The 18,926-nt window shown below is 33.6% G+C and overlaps 1 protein-coding gene across 1 annotated transcript in view; it reads left to right on the forward strand.

The window, feature by feature from the left end:
* Window positions 1-1,646: 1,646 nt before the first annotated feature.
* The window catches only part of LOC148623302 (endoplasmic reticulum aminopeptidase 1-like), a 53,836-nt gene continuing 36,556 nt past the window's right edge, over window positions 1,647-18,926 (forward strand). The window contains exons 1-4 of the mRNA XM_088565061.1: window positions 1,647-1,807; window positions 13,363-13,993; window positions 17,368-17,641; window positions 18,522-18,642. Coding sequence (XP_088421187.1) covers window positions 1,771-1,807; window positions 13,363-13,993; window positions 17,368-17,641; window positions 18,522-18,642 — 1,063 coding nt within the window. The 5' untranslated portion in view covers window positions 1,647-1,770. The remainder of the gene's footprint in view (window positions 1,808-13,362; window positions 13,994-17,367; window positions 17,642-18,521; window positions 18,643-18,926) is intronic.

Genomic DNA, 18,926 nt, shown 5'->3' on the forward strand with positions numbered 1-18,926 from the left:
TATGTGAGCGAGGTCGCTCACTTTGGGGAAGCAGGGGAGAATATAACCAAGAGAAAACGGACAGCCGGACCCCTTGGACGTTTTTAGTGGAAACAGAATTTTAATGAACTTTAAGTGCTGGACATTATTTATTTTATCGTTTTAAGATTTTCTCCGTATCTATAGTATCTATATTAATTGATTGACATTTTATTTATTTGTAGTTGACTTTGGTCGCCTAATGGTTCTTTAATCCCCTGTTAATCTTTATGTTGGTCATCGAGCTGAGAAACCGCCCAAGCAAATTTGTCAATATAGTAAGTATCGCTAAATGATGTAATACCTCAAAAATTCGGAATGTTTTAAGTGTTTTATGATCCTCTGTGAAAAATATAGAATAGGTTTTTTGTCTAGTTCAATCGGGAGTCTGTCCCTGACTTCCGACCTGTACACATGTATTTTCACCAGATGTAAATAAAGTTGTATATAGTGTACTGGGACTTTGCAATTATTGCATCTCATGCCGTAAACCGTCAATTATAGACGATATGCATACAGACTGCGTAACCCGTCAATTTAAAGGGTTATATATCCATCTGCACAATGAAAACTGATTTATTCAACGGGTCATAGTTTTGCTTTCCTCGTTTGTCTACCCCGGACTTTACTTTTTATGAGCAAATCGGTGGGTGTTTCTAGAAAAGCAGAGGACGCTTACCCTACCGGTGCACCTGGTCCATGCTCCCAGTTTTTAGTGGAGTCCGAGTTGCTCATTTGCTTTAGTTACTTTGTATGTATGATTTTATGATTTTAGTTACTTTATTACTTTGTTGTGTATGTCTGTTTTCCAGGTCTGGTCTTTGTCCCTGGATTACATTCTTTTGATTACCCCTATAACCTTGGTTCCCTTGATTACTCTTGTAGATGAAGTTGATATTTTTTTTTGTGTGTTTTTCTGTGTTAAAGATCTTCATAAACACACCACCCTTCTTCAAACTGTGTTTCTGTCCACTGAGTGGACTTTTAGTTCCACTCATTTAGTTATTAATGTATGCACTCTGTTTCAATAGAGAGAGGACGATACAAAAACATTCAAGTTATAATGAACGCATTTGCAAATCATACCAATTAAATCAAATTGAAGATGAAACCCATTTCTTCATACACTGTCCCGCCTACATTAACTGTAGAAATGATTTAATAACTAAAAGTTAAAAAATATATAAACCACTTCAACTCACTAACAGAAAATATTTGTGTATATTTATATATTGTATATAGGAAAGCAATAAAGAAGTATGATTTTCTTTTGTTTTGAGCAAATAAAATATGTTTGAACTAAGAAATACGTTTAGTTTACTGCCGTCAAAACTATGGAATGATTTTACCACCTCATATAATTAGGTAAATAATACAAACAAATACAACGTATAAAAACTAATAATATTAGTTTTTATATATTGTATTTTCTCGTTTTATGAGATCCTTAACGGAAATTATGCTTGTCCTAATTCAATTGCCCTCATATGGAAAAAACTTACTGACATACACCATAGACCTGTAATTAAATTTAATATAGGTCTCTGCTTACACCTACGGCTTATATGTACTTGTACGGTAATTAGCGATATCGTTTCTTTATAAATCGCGGGAAATCATTCGGAATTTTCCAAGAAGCTTTCCCGGATTTCTTTCCGGAACTAATTGATTGTTCAGCTTGTACACAATTCCATAGGAAGAGAGTTTTCGTCGTTTAGAAAAAAAAAAGAAAGAAAGGAAAAAGAGTTCTGAATGGCAGATGATATCGAAGACGTTTCCTTCTTACCGGGTAGGTTTATTTTCGCTTTGTAGATACTGACTTGGAAATGCTAATTATTTATTTCATTTATTTACATGGAGATGGGCTATTATTGTTAAGTTTCCAGATATCTTTTTTTCCTAATAGTGTAGTTCAGATATGATGATGACGAGCGAAGCATTTTTATTCTAACGTTTATGCCATGCAGGAAGGCCACCAAGCAAACTTAAAATTAGCCTCCCAAAAATGATCATATTACCTGTTCTATATTAAGTAATGGTTTATTTTTCTTGGGACTAAGGGAAAATGGAATAAACGATTTTGACTTCATTAAAGATTAAATATTGTTAAAGAAACTTACAGAAGATATGGTTAAATTCTTGATTCTGTAAAGTCATTGTGATATGGAACTTGCATATTGCACCCATATGGTTGTGACATACTTTAACATTGAAGCATTTTGAATAAAAGATGATTGTACTCAATCTCATCCTTATTTAAGGGTTAATATGGGGCATTTTCCCAATTATCACTTTACCCATTTCACATAGTATTTGTTTGCTTAAATGTGATATTTATAAATATATGTACTGACATAATGACATACATGTAATTGCGCACTTGAGATATTTTTAACTGATACATTTAAATATGCATGTACCTACATGTACATGTACTAAGACATCTCAGTCCTATCAGGGACTTTATATTACAAGGACTGGTCACTCCTAACAAAGTCTACATAACGTATAAAAATAACTGTACCTCCCCGGTTTTTATACTGGATAAAATTAATGCCTATAAGATTTACATTTGACTTGCGCTTACTGGGGGAAAGAGAAATTGTTCAGGATTTTAGTTATATAAGTAATAAAATGGACATGTTGATAATGACAAAGTTCTGTCGAAAAAAAATGAGGAAGGGTGTGTTCTCATCACACTGAAAATACTGTAATATGTATGAGGTCTCCTTGGTACTATATGTGATAATTACGATCTTAATTTGGTGATGATGTAATCATGTAAACATGTAATCGTTATTATCCTGCAAAGGACACATTTTCTGCCAATATTGCATGTCCAATATTGTAAATCGATATTGTTCAGGGTTCTCGATAAGGCGCGTACACACGTCCTGCACGCAAGAAAAACTTGCTGGACACGCCAAGTTGAAACATTGTTAATCCATGGGACGCGTCTTTACAATATCAGCTGCATCCTAACATCAGTAATTTATTTAAAAATCATTAAAACTATCTTAAAAATCGTTGAAAAACTCTGTTTTTTGACAACCCAGACAACTGGAAGTTTACAAAAGTTAATTACACATGATGTACATCATAAGATTTTTTTACAAAACAGAATTACGTTACGAAGTAGATGATATAAAATTTTGACAAATAATTTCAATCTCATTTCTTTAATTAGAAGAGTCATAATTCTGACAAAAGGTGTTAATTGCCGTCTAAAATTGAAAGGGTACATTTTATTACAGGTAAATAATCAAGGACAAGCAATCAGCTGACTTGGGTTTGACAATTAGGGAATGAATCCTGATTGGATATACCACTATTTTGTGAACATCCAATCATTTTCTAAAGATTAATTTCTACACAATTAATTTGACAATACTGTCATTTTTGCAGGTCTCAAATTTGTAGAACCACCTGTGAAAACAAATTTTCAAATTATCACTGTTAATACATCCCCTGCAGTCTTCACATTTCCTTTAAATTCAAGTGCATTATTTTTCCCATAAATTTTGTTTGCAATAATTAAAAGAAATTCTATTCCTCTAAAATAGTGATGATTTTGGAAATTCAGTATCAACATCCTTGAATATTTGTTACATTTCCTCATATACTACACCTCATAGTATGCATTTAATGAAAAATAAGAGTTGCCCAAGTTACCATTTGTCTATTCTCAAGAGACTGCACAGCATTACACTGTCACATAATACAGTTTAGGCTTATTTTGACAAATGAATATTCTGTACTGTATTCTTCAGTTTCAAAACTTGAGTACTAATCTCCCTGACATCATTGGTAAGAAGGATATAGTTGCTCGTCTCAAACTGTAGAAATGAATTTGAATGTAAATAAAAATTATCTCATTTATTATTTTTTTTAATTTGATAAAAGTTAGGAAGTTTAATTAGGTTTAGAGGAATCCATCACAAAAAAAGGGGGCTTACAAACTTCAACTATTATAGTGCATGCACATTTGTAAAACTGAAAAGATCACTATAATGCTATAGTTATTGTCTCATTTATACATTACTACAGTAAAACCCATGCAATTTGCAAAATATGTCCAAAAAATGTCAGTTCACACATTGTCCCAAATTTTCAAAAGTTGACAGGTATGTTAGTATTATAAATGTAATTACATGGAACTAAGTACACATTATGTATTGAGTTATGTGATGGAGCCAAAAAACAGAATAAGTTCGTTTTCAAATAAAAAAAAAGGATTCTGAGTTTACTGAACACAATTTAATATGGATGAAATGCATAGTTGCAGTGAGATATTGTTTTGTATGATTGTACATACATGATTGTAGTACTATGTATGCACTAAAATAATGAATGTAGTGTTTGAACTGGTTTTAAACCAGGAAAAAGGTGGAACCCACCAAGTTCATCTAGGACTCACCTTTCCAAAAAGTGATGAGTCCCTGGACTCACCATGTAAAAATCCTAGTGATAACCCTGGCAGTTATTTTAGAATAAGCTCCATCCACGTAGGAACTACTTTTTGGCTTTGAAACTGTAAACAATATGGCATCCTCCGTGTTGATGTTGCGGAGAAAATCAGTCATACATTTTGTACGTTTTCTGCATGTAATATTTCTTGTCATTGGAAATAAACACTTTGAATATTGAAATCGTGACTTGTTTTTTATGTTATGTGTAAATAAATGGCGTCTGAGTATTTTTTGTGTTATTTTGTAACCCTGTGCTGGTCTTTCAGCCTCGGGCACTAGCTGCTGGTCTGTCTCACAGTCAGATGTCATACCATTTACCACATTCTCAGTCCTGCAGCTCATCTCAGATCTCTCAGACCCAGTCAAATCAGCTTGTTAACTCAATGTTTTATGATGCCACCTTGAACATCCAGAATATTAATGTTTACATGCATCCATCACCAAATTCCATGCATGAATGGCTCGTTTTGTGACGTTATGATACAGTAAAAGCGTTTGACAAGGCTTGTTGACATTTTTATCCAGGTGTAAAACAGTAACCTTTTTCATTTATATTATTGTGATATGTATTTTTCACTCTTTCTTCACTCTTATGAGGCTGACTTTTTAGCTGATCTGATCCAAAAGAAAGAATACTGTATAGTGGGTTATTTTCGCTTATTTTGCGTGGATCAGCAACAATCGCGAAAATAAAACCCGTGAAATTTTATGCCGACGTAACAGTAATTTCTTAATACGATACTTCGGTACTTTACAGGGAAACTTTCCTTTCAATTTCTGGTATTAACGGTAGGTAGATTAATGATATTAATGAGTAAATTTAAGAAGTGAGAAGAAATAGTTCTCATTTGTTCATTCAACCTCATCCATTATACTTTTGTAAATTTTAATCACCAATTAGACCGTGACAAAAATGCAGCGCAGTGTGAGATTGTCAATACGGTGGATTTATCTTTATCTAGACTTAAACAATTGTCGCAAAATGGCTTGTTCAGATGTTTCAGCACATCTCAAACAGTCTGGAAAATATCCGAAGTGGGTTTAGGGAAACTGGTATTAATGTCGCCTTAGACGATTACCTTGAGGACCAACTTCTGCTTTGCTGAATGTCACGATCGAAATGAACAAACTTTTAACTGGATTAAATGATATATTTTATGTGTTTTATTTGCATGTATGTTTTATCTTCTAATTAAAAAGATATTGTACTTCTTACAACTTTAGTTTCAACATAACAATCCATTCAGGGTGTTCTATAAAAACTTTTATTGTAAGGGAAAAATTGTCATGTTTTGACTCTAATATTTTTGAAACAATGGTGAAAATTACACATATATAGGACTTCACCCGCAAAAATTTTTTGTCACACCTCTTGAGACTGTGAAAAAAAAACCCCACAAAATATCTTCCAGACGTTTGGCCTTCAAAATCGCGAAAAATTTAACTCTGTGAAAATAACCCGCTATACGGTATCGTTTAGCTAGATCCTTTAATCTCATAATTATCTTTAAACCATCCTAATTTTGGGGATTTAATACATTGCATCTACCCTAAGAACTTGAGATAAAGGATACTACAGACTGTGAAGTCATCCTCATATCTTGACCTACACTTAGAAATCAATAGTAAAGAAAAACTATTGACCAAACTTTACAACAAACATGATGACTTTTCATTCAGAATTGTCAACTTTCCTTTCATCTGTGGCAACATCCCTTCAGCACCTGAGTATGGAGTGTTCATATCACAACTCAGAGCTTGCCCAAATTATGCAGATTGTATCGTGCTAGAATTCTAACAAATAGGCTTCTTGAACAGGGTTATGTTGCTACAAGATTGAAGTCATCACTACAGAAGTTTTATGGTCATCATCATGAACTCGTGGATCATTTCAATGTATCCATCTGTGCCATGAAAACTGATTTGTTCAACATGTCATAGTTTTCCTTTCCTCTTTCGTCTACCCGGACTTGACATTTTATAAGCAACTCTAGAAAAAACAGAGGATGCATACCCAAACGATGCACCTGGTCAATGCTCCCAGTTTTTAGTGGAGTCCGAGTTGCACATTTGCTTTTTTTGCTTTGTGTGTATGATTTTAGTTGCTTCGTGTTCTTTGTTGTGTGTGTTTTCCATGTCTGGTCTTTGTCCCTGGATTGCATTCTTTTGATTACTGCTATGGCCTTGGTTTCCCTGATTACTCTTTCATGATATAAAGTTCAAAATAAATAATAAATTTATGAACTCAATTCAGCGCCTATTTGTCAACAATTTCTTCAGAAAAGTGTGTTGCTGGTTACGCAAAAAAAGAAATACCTCAGCTCTACAATTGTAGTGTTGTATAAGGATCATTTTTCGGCATTAAATCACGAAGTAAATATTTTTTAAAATACTTTTGAAGTCATTTACATTGATAAAAATATTTAGGTTACAAATACAGAAGGCATTTTACCCTGAATGTATTATTTTAAAGTGAATTGGGCAGACTCGCAAGGGTTTGCATATCCATACTGGCGCTAAGATATTACTCTGCGCTGCATCATTAGAGACGCAATAGGGGTATTTTTTGTAAACCATGTAAAAAGGTGATTTTACATAGAATAGATTAAAATCAATATTTTTTGTTTGTTTGCAGGATAAACACAATACAAAACCAGTGTCCTAGCATATCGGAAATATGGGTTACTCGACGTGAAACAGGGTAAATCGCTCGCCAAAACCCCTGTTTCTTACCTCATACCCATATTTCAAATATGAATAATTTTGAAGGTATAAATAAGGAGCAAGTTCGCTGAACATGGCAGATTGCATTTTGCTGTAATGCTGTCAACATCATCTGAAATGTAAGGAAACAGCCATGGGAAGGACTAATGTTGCAAGAAACAATCTTTAATGCAGTTTCCCACCACACCAGTACTGTTGTTTGAACAGTTATCACATTTTACAATACCGTACGATATTTCATGCCAATGTAGGAGCACCATCGGAGGAATTTTATGGGAATTTTATGGTGGATGAGAATGGGCATCAGGATACATGTTTAACATTATTTAGGATCGTTTGATGTGGAAAAGGAGCTAGGAATTTTTAACTTCAGTTGGTGAAGACCAATGCTGACATTGATGAGGGAAACGTAACAAGTCACACAAGGCATACATTTTATTAAAACACAGAAACTGCTATCATTAGTGGTGAATGCCATTCTGTTAAATACTCTGCTGAATAGAAAACACATTTATTTTAATTTCCTCCTATTCCCATATAAGAATAAATGTTTCTATAGTTAAATAGTTTTTTATAGCATTTAAGATTAATTAAATATCACCTTAGATTTACCTGTATTTCATAATAATTATATGACAAAGTTTACTGCTATTTTCACATAGATATGTTATTAAGTACCTGTCTTTGTAAGAATCATGCAAAATCTGAAAAATGTGATACACCCAAAAAAAGGCTACATATTTTTATTGTTGTAATTAAGTCGTTTTATGGGTCTATACTATGAAATGTGTAATTATTCATTCAAATCTGCCTGCTCTTAGGAGATAATCAACATTGAAAATCCAGTAGATTCTATTGTATTTACAGAGTTATCTCCCTTAATTTTGAAATCTACTGTGCATTCTATACAATTTTTATCTCCTAAGAGCACAGGTTATATGAAAAACCACATGTTAATTTCTGTTTACTATGACATTTCAAACAAAATATCAAAAATAAAAATATGTAGGCTTTTTACCCATGAATCACAATTTGCATGATCCTTAGCTGGAATGCTACTTAATATATTTTTTTGTTAAAAAATTACATAATTTAATTTGAATTATAAAAATAAACTAAATATTTTGTCAATTTGAAATGTAAACTTCATTTTTTTTCTGATTCAGTAATATTAATATTTAACAAAAAATAAACAAAATTAAATTAAAATGTGATTTATGGGCAATGTAAGTTGAGGAATAATAAGTGACAACTGTTGCTCTTAGTAAAGATAATGAGCTGTCAGCAACTAAGTTTAATCAATTGTTTATATCCTACCCCAAGTTGAAAAAAAATCAGAAGATTTTATCCAAGCTAACTAGTAAGTTGACATGAATATCTGCGCAGCTGAGATCACCAAGCCATTTGAATCCCAAGCTAATTGTTTGATATAAATTCTAGTACAATCTGAAAGGATATCATTATTCAGTCACAATGGCTAATGCTCTGCTACAAGTAAAATTTGTTACAGACTTGGGAACCAGAACCTTGTCCACAATGGTTTTCAGTTCCAGGCAAAGAACAGACGGGGTGAAAGAACTTATAGGAAATGTTCCACTGCAAACTGTCCTGCAACAATCAACACCATTAACAACTTACCAACCAGTCTCAGCATACTACAACCATGGGTCGGACCAAATGCATCTGATGGTAGACAAAGTCATGTGGAAAATGAAAGTTCGCTGCAAAACAACTGGTAGAGAATATTCCAACTTTCCCATTTTGTAAGAATGCCATGTACAACAAAAGCAAGAAGACCCTACCAGTTTTACCCAAAACTGTGAATAATGTCAATGTAAATATTATATGGGCACAGAGCACCAAAGGAGACCTGTTCTTGTTAGTAGACGACTACACAGCTTGGCGCATGCTGATCTTCAGTACCCAAAAGAACCTGACTTTACTACCAATTAAAAGATTAAAGAAACTTCTTTAAAATGGGTTCATTCCTTCTATTCCCACTTTTTTTTCATACATTTAACAAACAGAAAAGCACAATGAGGAACAGTTTGCTGAGTTATAGTTTTAAGAAAATTTTGATATTTCTTTCTTAAGACATAGGTACATTCATTTAGTCACCATTTTATTGTTATTCAAAGTGCACTTACCAAAAATACCTATCGCCATTCAGCAGATTTTTCTCTTTCATTTGATATTAATTTCATTTTAATAAATGCAGTATTTTTCACAAACATTAATTGACTAATCATTCTTTATGAACCCTTATTGAAGTGATTTTTTTGTCTAGAAAGACCTATTTTTGAACTTAAAACAAATTTACATTCCTTTTATTTTAGATAAATAAAAAATACATATTGTCATTCTACAATCTGTTACTTTTAACTTGGTACATCACCCATCAAAATCCAATCCAGTGGTTTTTACAAACACTCTTAGCGAATTTTCAACAAAGAAATATGAGAAAACTGGATAATAAACAGCCAAATAGCAACAGCAGTGTTCTATGTAGAGACTTTTATCCCAGGATTTTATCTATTGGATATATGGTGGTATCAGTTTTAATGTCTTGAAATTAAAGTAGATCAGAAGAAAATTGCTGAAAAATGTCATATTGTATCTCTCCAATCCAAAAAGGAAATCATTTAATAACCATGGTACAGTGATACCCAAATATACTTTAAAATTCTGAGATTTTGAAATTTTGGTCCAGAGTTTATACATCAGACCTGGAGAATCTCTTAGAGTAATGTACTGTTCACATACCATGTACATGTGGTAAATGAGTGTAGATTTTAGAGTAATGTACTGTGCCCTCCTAGTCAGTAAACAAAAGTATAGAGTTAGCATGAAATTCATGGATTTATATTTGTTTTGCTTGATACAGCATTTTTATTTTGCTTAAAGTAATATGAAATTGGTTTTGTAAACCTGCAGTTTCTTCAATGTGGCTACAAAGTCTACTCTAGGGATTTGGCAATAGTACTATCATTGAGTGAGTTTACTTGAAATTTGTTGATTGATTTTGAATTTTTAAAAATCTACACACAGCTTTACTTGGTAGATACCCTTTTGATATATCAAATAGAATTAAGAATTATATACATGTACATGTATTACTTACCAAAATTGGTAACTGTCAAGCTTTTGATATAGATAACAATATTTATCTTTCGAAAAATCCACATTAATCAGGCATTTTGTTAACTAGTACAGATTTTCATCTTGAGAGGTCATGAAACATTTTCTCAATTTAATAGTCAGGATAGTTTTTTTTCATCTGGTCAAGGTAATTACCAATTTATTGTGAATATTTTTAGGCCAATGCCAATTTGTTGCATCAACAAAACACATGGTTGTGAAAGAAATTTTAGTTTTTTAACATCTACAGTGAAAGTACTTTAATTTCGTGGATACCAATTTTCAAGGATTAGGGAAGAAACACAAGTTCCTAGATTCCTGAATTTGTGGTTAGGTGGTTTTCAGTGTACACATCAAAGGAAGTCTCCTTTTTGTTGCTAACCAAATTTGTGGTTTGGCTTACCCACTAAATCCAGAAAATTGGTACCTTATGAACAACAGTATAATTTCACAGTATATAGTAAAATTATAATAATTGTTTATAAATGTTCATGCTCCTTGAGGGCCCTTCACTGGTTTGTTTGTTTGTTTGTTTGTTGGGGTTTAATGTCCAAGCAGCAATATTTCAGCTATATTCAGACGATGAACATGAAATTGATGATAAAATGAACATGAAATGATGATGGAATGAAAAAGGGATGGGACAAAAGGACAATGGGGTCGACACATTTTGATTGCCACTGGAAATAGGGAAAGGTGGGTAGGGTCGGGCAATTTAGCCTCCTGTGGCGGAGCCCCATGGTTCTTACTCCGGGAGAATACCACAGTAGGGTTCTTTAACGTGCGAGGAACGTGGCATCTTTCCCAACATGGTGCACCACTAAGGTTTTCCTTATAGCCTGACAAACCCAGCATGTAACACGCCAGGGGTATCCCATTCCACCACCTGGGGCACACATCCCAGTTGCTTTGTGGGCAAAGCGCCCTAGCCCCCGGCTAGGGTTCTGAGCACTATTTAGTTGCCTTTTATGACAAGCTTAGCGCTGCTGCAGGTCTATTCTTTTAACACCCGGACCTGGCCCTTCACTGGAAAATAAGAATTCTTTTAAAACAACTTTTGACACGATATGTCAATAACAACAGTATGTGAATTGAGATAGATTATATTGACTTTTCATCATTTTTTGTGATGTGTCACCGTAACCACAACATACTATATGAATAGATGTAATCAGGGTTCGACACTAAAAGTGGTCTGGGGCTAGATAATTTCCAATGGACCAGATAACATGTCTTCTCCTGTTGTCTTTTGGGCCAGTTAAAATTCTGGATGTAGCCCTTAAAACCTCAATCCATAGACTTACCGTCTTCTCCGGTTGAAATCACAAAGTAGAAGTTTAACTGTGTGTCCTGTAACTCAGCGTCAAATCCTCCTAACAAGGAGCACTCCAGGAAAGTGTGCATAAACCAGTTGCCCTTTCTTGGTCAGCAAGGCAATTGGATTATATAGGGATAGATTGTGATCAAGTTTGAAGAACAAATGTCTCAGTTCAACTTGAGAAGCTATTTTGGAGTCATATGAACTGCTGAAAAATATTTCTTTGAAAACTCAAAATAATGAAATTATCATGTTTAACTTATATTGCCACTTGAAGCTACAAGGGATGGAATATAGAAATACAAATCAGGGAACTGTGCATAAATCTGTTGCCCTTTTTTTGTCAGCAAGGTGTTTGGATCTAATAGGGATCAATTATGATCTAGTAAGAAGTAAATATAACAAATGAGAAGCTATTTTGAAGTCATATGAACTGCTGAAAACATTTCTTTGAAAACATAGAATAATGAAATGATCATGTCAAACTTATATTGCCACTTCGTGGGAGGGAACATAGAAAAACTGGTGTCATCCGTCCATCTGTTTGGCCACACATTTCTGATTCAACTCATCAGAAATGCCTGGGCTGATTTTGTTCAAACTTTGTGGGATGGTTAGTCACCATTTGAAGTTGATCATATTGTGCAGCCATTTTGGTTCAAAAATTTGACAGGAGTTATGGGACTTGCAAAGTTACCCTATTTTCAACAGAGAAATTGGGTAAATTGGCTAATAAAAATGGGAAAAATGGAAAAAATAACCAGGGAAGGCAATTTTCATCAAAATATGCATTTCTCTAAAACATGTCATAATTTAGCTATAAAATCAGTGTAGTTATATTGGTAATCTAGCTATATTTTAAGAAGTCCATAGTGCAAGATATTATGAAAAACAACATAGCAACAAGATTTTTATCATTAAAACTAACTCATAACTTGATGTCATACCTGAAATACCTAATGACACTGTTTGGGATATTCAAATTAGTCAAATGATCTTACAGCACAGACTAAGAATCACACATTAAATCAAATGGTTGCTCCCTTAGTGAGACCTAACATGGTTAAATTTCTGAAGCAAAATTCCTCCTGAACTGCTCCATGGATTTTGATGATATTTAATAGGAAGGTAAGGCACCATTTATAAATGGTCAAGAATGGGCCATTGAGGATAATCAATAACAGGTCACTGCAAGGGATGATTATCCAATATAAGGGTATAAATTGAATGGAATTGATTGGAGCTTGGATATTCTTTTGTGAGCTTGCTCACAGTAGCTAATTTTTTTGGTACCTCCAGTATTATATATGCATTAGTATATAGTTTAGTATTTATTTTGTGTTAATGGCCTGCTTGTCTTGTATTGACACATACTCCTAATACTGTTAGTGTTTATGTTAACACACAGTTCATTTGTTTAAACATGATTCTATTTCTGTGCATAAGACATTGTAAAATATCTGTAAATGAAGAATGGTTGAACTTCTATTTCATATTTACTTGCATTAAGAGGGGAATTTCATATGCTACCACTGAAGTTGGAACAGCATGAAATGGACTCAAATTCATGTTTTAGCAACTAAAAAATCACAAAACATGTATTTAATATGAAATGTCACAAAGTTTGAATGATGAAAGAAAAGAGCTGCATGAATGAAATAATTTCACAAAGGTACTATTTTTCTTGTTTTTAAGGTGAAAATTTAAACAGAAAATCAGTCTATGAGCCATCCACAAAACAGAGATGTAAGCAGTTAGTATGTTCAAAGGGAAGAGCAACAGTCATAGCAGTTGTTTGTGGTCTTTTTATTCTGGTTGTTACCCTTATAGCATCATTTGCTCGGTCAGGAACAACACATTGTACAAAACTTGAATCACCTGTAACAACTAAAATTCCTAATGTAACAACTGAGGATAAATATGCTACAAATGGAGAGATATTTCCATGGCAACACATTAGATTACCAGAAACTGTAGAGCCAATCAGTTATGACATATTTCTTAATCCAGACTTACTAAAAAGGACTTTTTCTGGTACTGTGAAAATAAAAGTCAAGATCAACACACAAACCTCTCTGCTGGTGTTGCATTCTAAAAATCTAACAATTACCAAAGTACAAGTGGAGACAGTAGGACAAAAACAACCCATCATCAATGTAGAGAAATATCTGATATTCCTAAGGAACGAACAATTGGCTATTTCTACCAGCAGAAAACTGAAACCTGAAGAAATAATTACAATAAATATAGACTATAATGCAAAACTGGTGAAAGGATTGTCTGGGTTCTACCTAAGCTCTTACAAAACCAAAACAGGGCAAATCAGGTAATGTAATATAGAAAAGAGGGACAGGGTGGTCAGGTAATGTAGTATAAAAAACAAACAGAGACAGGGAGGTCAGGTAATGTAGTATAAAAAACACAGGGACAGGGAGATCAGGTAATGTAGTACATTTGTATAAAAAAAAAACAGGGACAGGGAGGTTAGGTAATGTAATATAGAAAACAGGGACAATTGAGGTCAGGTAATGTAGTATAAAAGAGTAATCAAGGGAACCAAGGTTATAGCGGTAATCAAAAGAATGTAATCCAGGGACAAAGACCAGACATGGAAAACAGACATACACAACAAAGAACATAATGTAACTAAAATCATACATACAAATTAACAAAAGCAAATGAGCAACTTGGACTCCACTAAAAAGTGAGAGCATGGACCAGGTGCACCGGTAGGGTAAAACATGGACAATTGAGGTCAGGTAATGTAGTACAAAAACAGGGACAATGAAGATCAGGTAATGTAGTACAAATGTATAAAAAACGAGCAAGGACAGGGAGATCAGGTAATGTAGTATAAGAAACAAACATTGACAATGGAGGTCAGGTAATATACAAATGTAATATCAAAAACGAACATGGACAATGGAGGTCAGGTAATGTAGTATAGAAAACAGGGACAATGGAGGTCAGATAATGTAGTATAAAAACATGGACAATGGAGGTCAGGTGATATAGTAAAGATGACAGGGACAGGGAGGTCATGTAATGTAGTATAAAAAACGAACATGGACAATGGAGGTCAGGTAATATAGTATCAAATATGAACATGGACAATGGAGGTCAGATAATTTACTATAGAAAACAGGGACAATGGATGTCAGGTAATGTCGTATAAAAAACGAACATGGACAATGGGAGTCAGGTAATGTCGTATAAAAAACAAACATGGACAAAGGAGGTCAGGTTATGTAGTATAGAAAACGGACAATGGATGTCAGGTAATGTCGTATAAAAAACGAACATGGACAAAGGAGGTCAGGTAAGGTAGTATAGAAAACGGACAATGGATGTCAGGTAATGTGGTATAAAAAATGGATAATGGAGATCAGGTAATGCAGGATAAAAACATGGACAATGGAGATCAGGTAATGTAGTATGAAAACAGGGACAATAGAGGTCAGTTAGTGTAGTATAGAAAACAGGGTCAGGGAGGTCAGATAATGTAGTATAGATAACGGATAATGGAGGTCAGGTAATGTAGTATAAAAACAGGAATAATGGAGGTCAGGTAATGTATAAAAACAGGGACAATGGAGGTCAGGTAATGTAGTATAGATAATAGGGACAATAGAGGTCAGGTAATGTAGTATAAAAACAGGGACAATGGAGGTCAGGTAATGTAGTATAGAAAACGGGCAATGGAGGTCAGGTAGTGTAGTATAGAAAACAAGGACCAGTGAGGTCAGGCAATGCAGTAATACTGCAGTACATAAATCAGGGATCTGTGATGTCAGGTAATGTCATTTATCATACAAAGGCCAGGGGAAGTCAGAAAATGTTGTAAACAAAACGGAGACCAGTGAGGTCAGGTAATGTCATTTATCGTACAAAGGCCAGGGGAAGTCAGAAAATGTTGTAAACAAAAAGGAGACCAGTGAGGTCTGGTAATGTCATTTATCATACAAAGGCCAGGGGAAGTCAGATAATGCTGTATACAAAAAAAGGAGGTCAGGGAGGTCAGGTGGTGTTGTACACAAAACATGGACCATCTGAACCTTGTAGTTCATTGATATGCTGAATCAAATCATGCCTTTTGAATTTTAAATATTAAGGCCATGTTTTTAAGTCTGCACCAAGGTCCAAAGGGTTCAAAATGATATATTTTTTATTTATTTCAACGAGGAATGACTCCTTGTGGTTCTTTAATTTTCTGAATCTTAACAGTGCATTTAGATTTTTGAATTTTTGCTGTAATAGGTAAATTTCTTATTTCATTTTTTTTTTAATTCTATGAACACATTCATTTTATGAGAAATTTATACTATAGCTTAAATGTTGTGTCAGTACTTGCCCCCACTTTTTAGTGTTAGACCTCTGCACAGTGGGGCTTTTTTCTACTAGAGGTATGGCCTTGAAGCAGTAAACAATATTTCTAAACAATAACTTAAGGAAAAAGGATTTTTTACTTAAGCTACTCACCTTTATGACTAATGCATACAGGTTGTTCAAGTTAAGAATTGGGTGCAATCACAAGACTTTAAATTCCAAAATTAAAGCCATTGATTATCTATAAAATATCATAAACTTCAGGTTAAGAATGTATGTAGATATTTTCAAACTTGGCACAAAAGATTTAAGTCCATATTATACAAATCTTTTTTGAATTTTGCAGTTGGACAGGAAGATGGGATCAATTGACATATTTGGTAGGACACATTGGATATAAGATCTTAAATCAGTGATGTCATTAGCTTTTAATGTTATGCCTCTGTAATAAGGCTGTTTTCCACTCATGCCTCTGAAATAAAGCTGTTTTCCCTCATGCCTCTGAAATAAGGCTGTTTCCTCTCATGCCTTTGAAATTAGGCTGTTTTCCCCTCATACCTCTGAAATAAGGCTGTTTTACCTCATGCCTCTGAAATAAGGCTGTTTCCCCTCATGCCTCTGTAATGAGGCTGTCCAATCAATTGTTTATGACTTGTCTCATTATCCCTATTTATGATTTTAGATAAAGATTTGAAGTTTTGTGCCCTTATTCCAAATTTCCCAATTTGAACATTTTAAAAATGGCGAATATTTTTCCCAAAGAGAATGGGGTACTTTTAAAATAAGCCAATGATATCACTTCAAATCTTGGCTTTTATAATTGTCATAGGATTTGGTGTCCTGGTCCTGGAACTTCGATTTCTACTACTCTAGCCATTTCAAAAAGGTGACCAGTCTAGTCTTACAGCTTTTTAAATTTCCAAGTCTAGTCATTTCTGCATGTGTGCAGGATATCTTTTTCATTTCCTTTCAGACTGAAATTAGACTCTCTATGATTCAAAGATTCTAGATTCATAATAATTACTGTTAACCAATAGAAAAAAAACCTCTAGTTTATGACATGTAATCATCCTTTGTATTTCTCTAATATATGACGAAGAGTTTTGTATTTGATGTAACCGCAGCTATTAACTGTCTAGAACAACCTTTGAACAACCTTTTTTTCCTTGTGTAATATATTTCAATGTTTTAGGGAATTCTTAAATTTATATTTAACCCATTCAGGAATTTCAATGATTTTGAACTAATTCTTGAGGAATCATCTCATTGATTTTCTCCTATTGTTGTTTATCAACACCTTGTTAATCTGGTTTAGATAGACTATCCTCAAAGTCAAAATACTTCACTTTAATCCATATTTTATTTGCTGTCTAGGTATATAGGAACAACACAGTTTCAGCCTACAGGGGCAAGACAAGCCTTCCCTTGTTTTGATGAACCTAGTCTCAAAGCCAAGTTTAAATTATCAATTGTCAGAGATCCACATTATCTTGCTCTATTTAACATGCCAAAGGAGAAAACAGTAGACTACAAAGATGGACGTGTTATGGATGTCTTTGTGGAAAGTGTCAAAATGTCATCATATTTAGTAGCATTTGTCGTGTGTGACTACAAGTACAAAACCAATCAAACCAAATCTGGTGTCAGTGTATGTATTAAATTAATGTAAATCAAAGTACTCCAGTATCATGCCCATTAATATCAAATGAGAAACTTCACTTAACATTTGAAATAAAATGTGTAGGCAAAAATCTTTTAAGAGTGTAAGTTGGTATAACAGCACCATAATTATTTACATTCAGTTTATCATTTACGAATGACTCCACTCATTACTTTTTTGGATCCAAATTAAGATAACCCAAGACTTCATATTTGCTTATAACACACAAAAAAATACTAACAAAAAAAAACCCACAATTTTCACAAGGTTGGTTAAAAAACCAAAAACAACGTTCATGTATGTCAGTTGTTTGATAATAACTGAAAACTGAAGATAGCTTACTAATAACATGAACTGAAGGAACTTAATAATACTGCATCACATGGTGTAACAGGATCTCTTGAATGTTTATACCCTCACTCTGTAGAAGAGGGGGATATACTGTTTTACCTGCATACTCTCGCTCTGCAGAAGAGTGGGGTATACTGTTTTACCTGTGTACCCTTGCTCTGTAGAAGAGGGGTATACTGTTTTACCTGTACCTGTCATTTTTTGTCACAACAAACTTCTGTAAATCACAGTTTGTTGATACTTTTTACTAAGCTTAATATTGGTATACTGAATCATAGAATGCTTTCTCATAATCATATGACATTGACTTCCTGTCTGCCGAAAAAAAAAAACAAACATGAATTTCCTTATATCATAATGGAAAGTGTAAGTGTCATTCAATCTCTTTATTCAAAGCATAATTAGGATACAGATAACACTTAGATAAATTATATGTGTATTAAATACTAAAAACTTTAGTATCTGGAATGTGTGTTAGTCAGGTATTGATGAAGCATTGTTAGATTTTTCATTTAAGGTAACAGTTTATGCACCTGAGGACCAGATTGATCAAGTAGATTTTGCTGTCAGTTCAGCTGTTACAGTGTTAGATTACTACAATGATATGTACAAAATCAAATATCCACTTCCTAAATTAGGTTAGTTATATTAATATAAAAAATTGGCAGTATAAAAAAGTGTTTTATTAATTTTTATGAAAAGCACAGCTCTTCTACCAAGTGTTATGGTTTTACATATTAATGTAGTCATTATCATTATTGTTGACTGAAGTTGTCTGATGTTAATGTGGTCTTTATCATTGTTGTTTTCTGAAGACATTTGGTAGTGTTAATGTGGTCATTATCGTTGTTGTCTGAAGACATGTGGTAGTGTTAATGTGGTCCTTGTTGTTGTCACATTTGGTAGTGTTAATGTGGTCATT

The sequence above is a fragment of the Perna viridis genome, chromosome 2 (genome assembly GCF_037379345.1).
Source record: "Perna viridis isolate PV_CMFRI_1.1 ecotype Kerala chromosome 2, ASM3737934v1, whole genome shotgun sequence".
In the NCBI taxonomy this organism is placed as follows: Eukaryota; Metazoa; Mollusca; class Bivalvia; order Mytilida; family Mytilidae; genus Perna; species Perna viridis.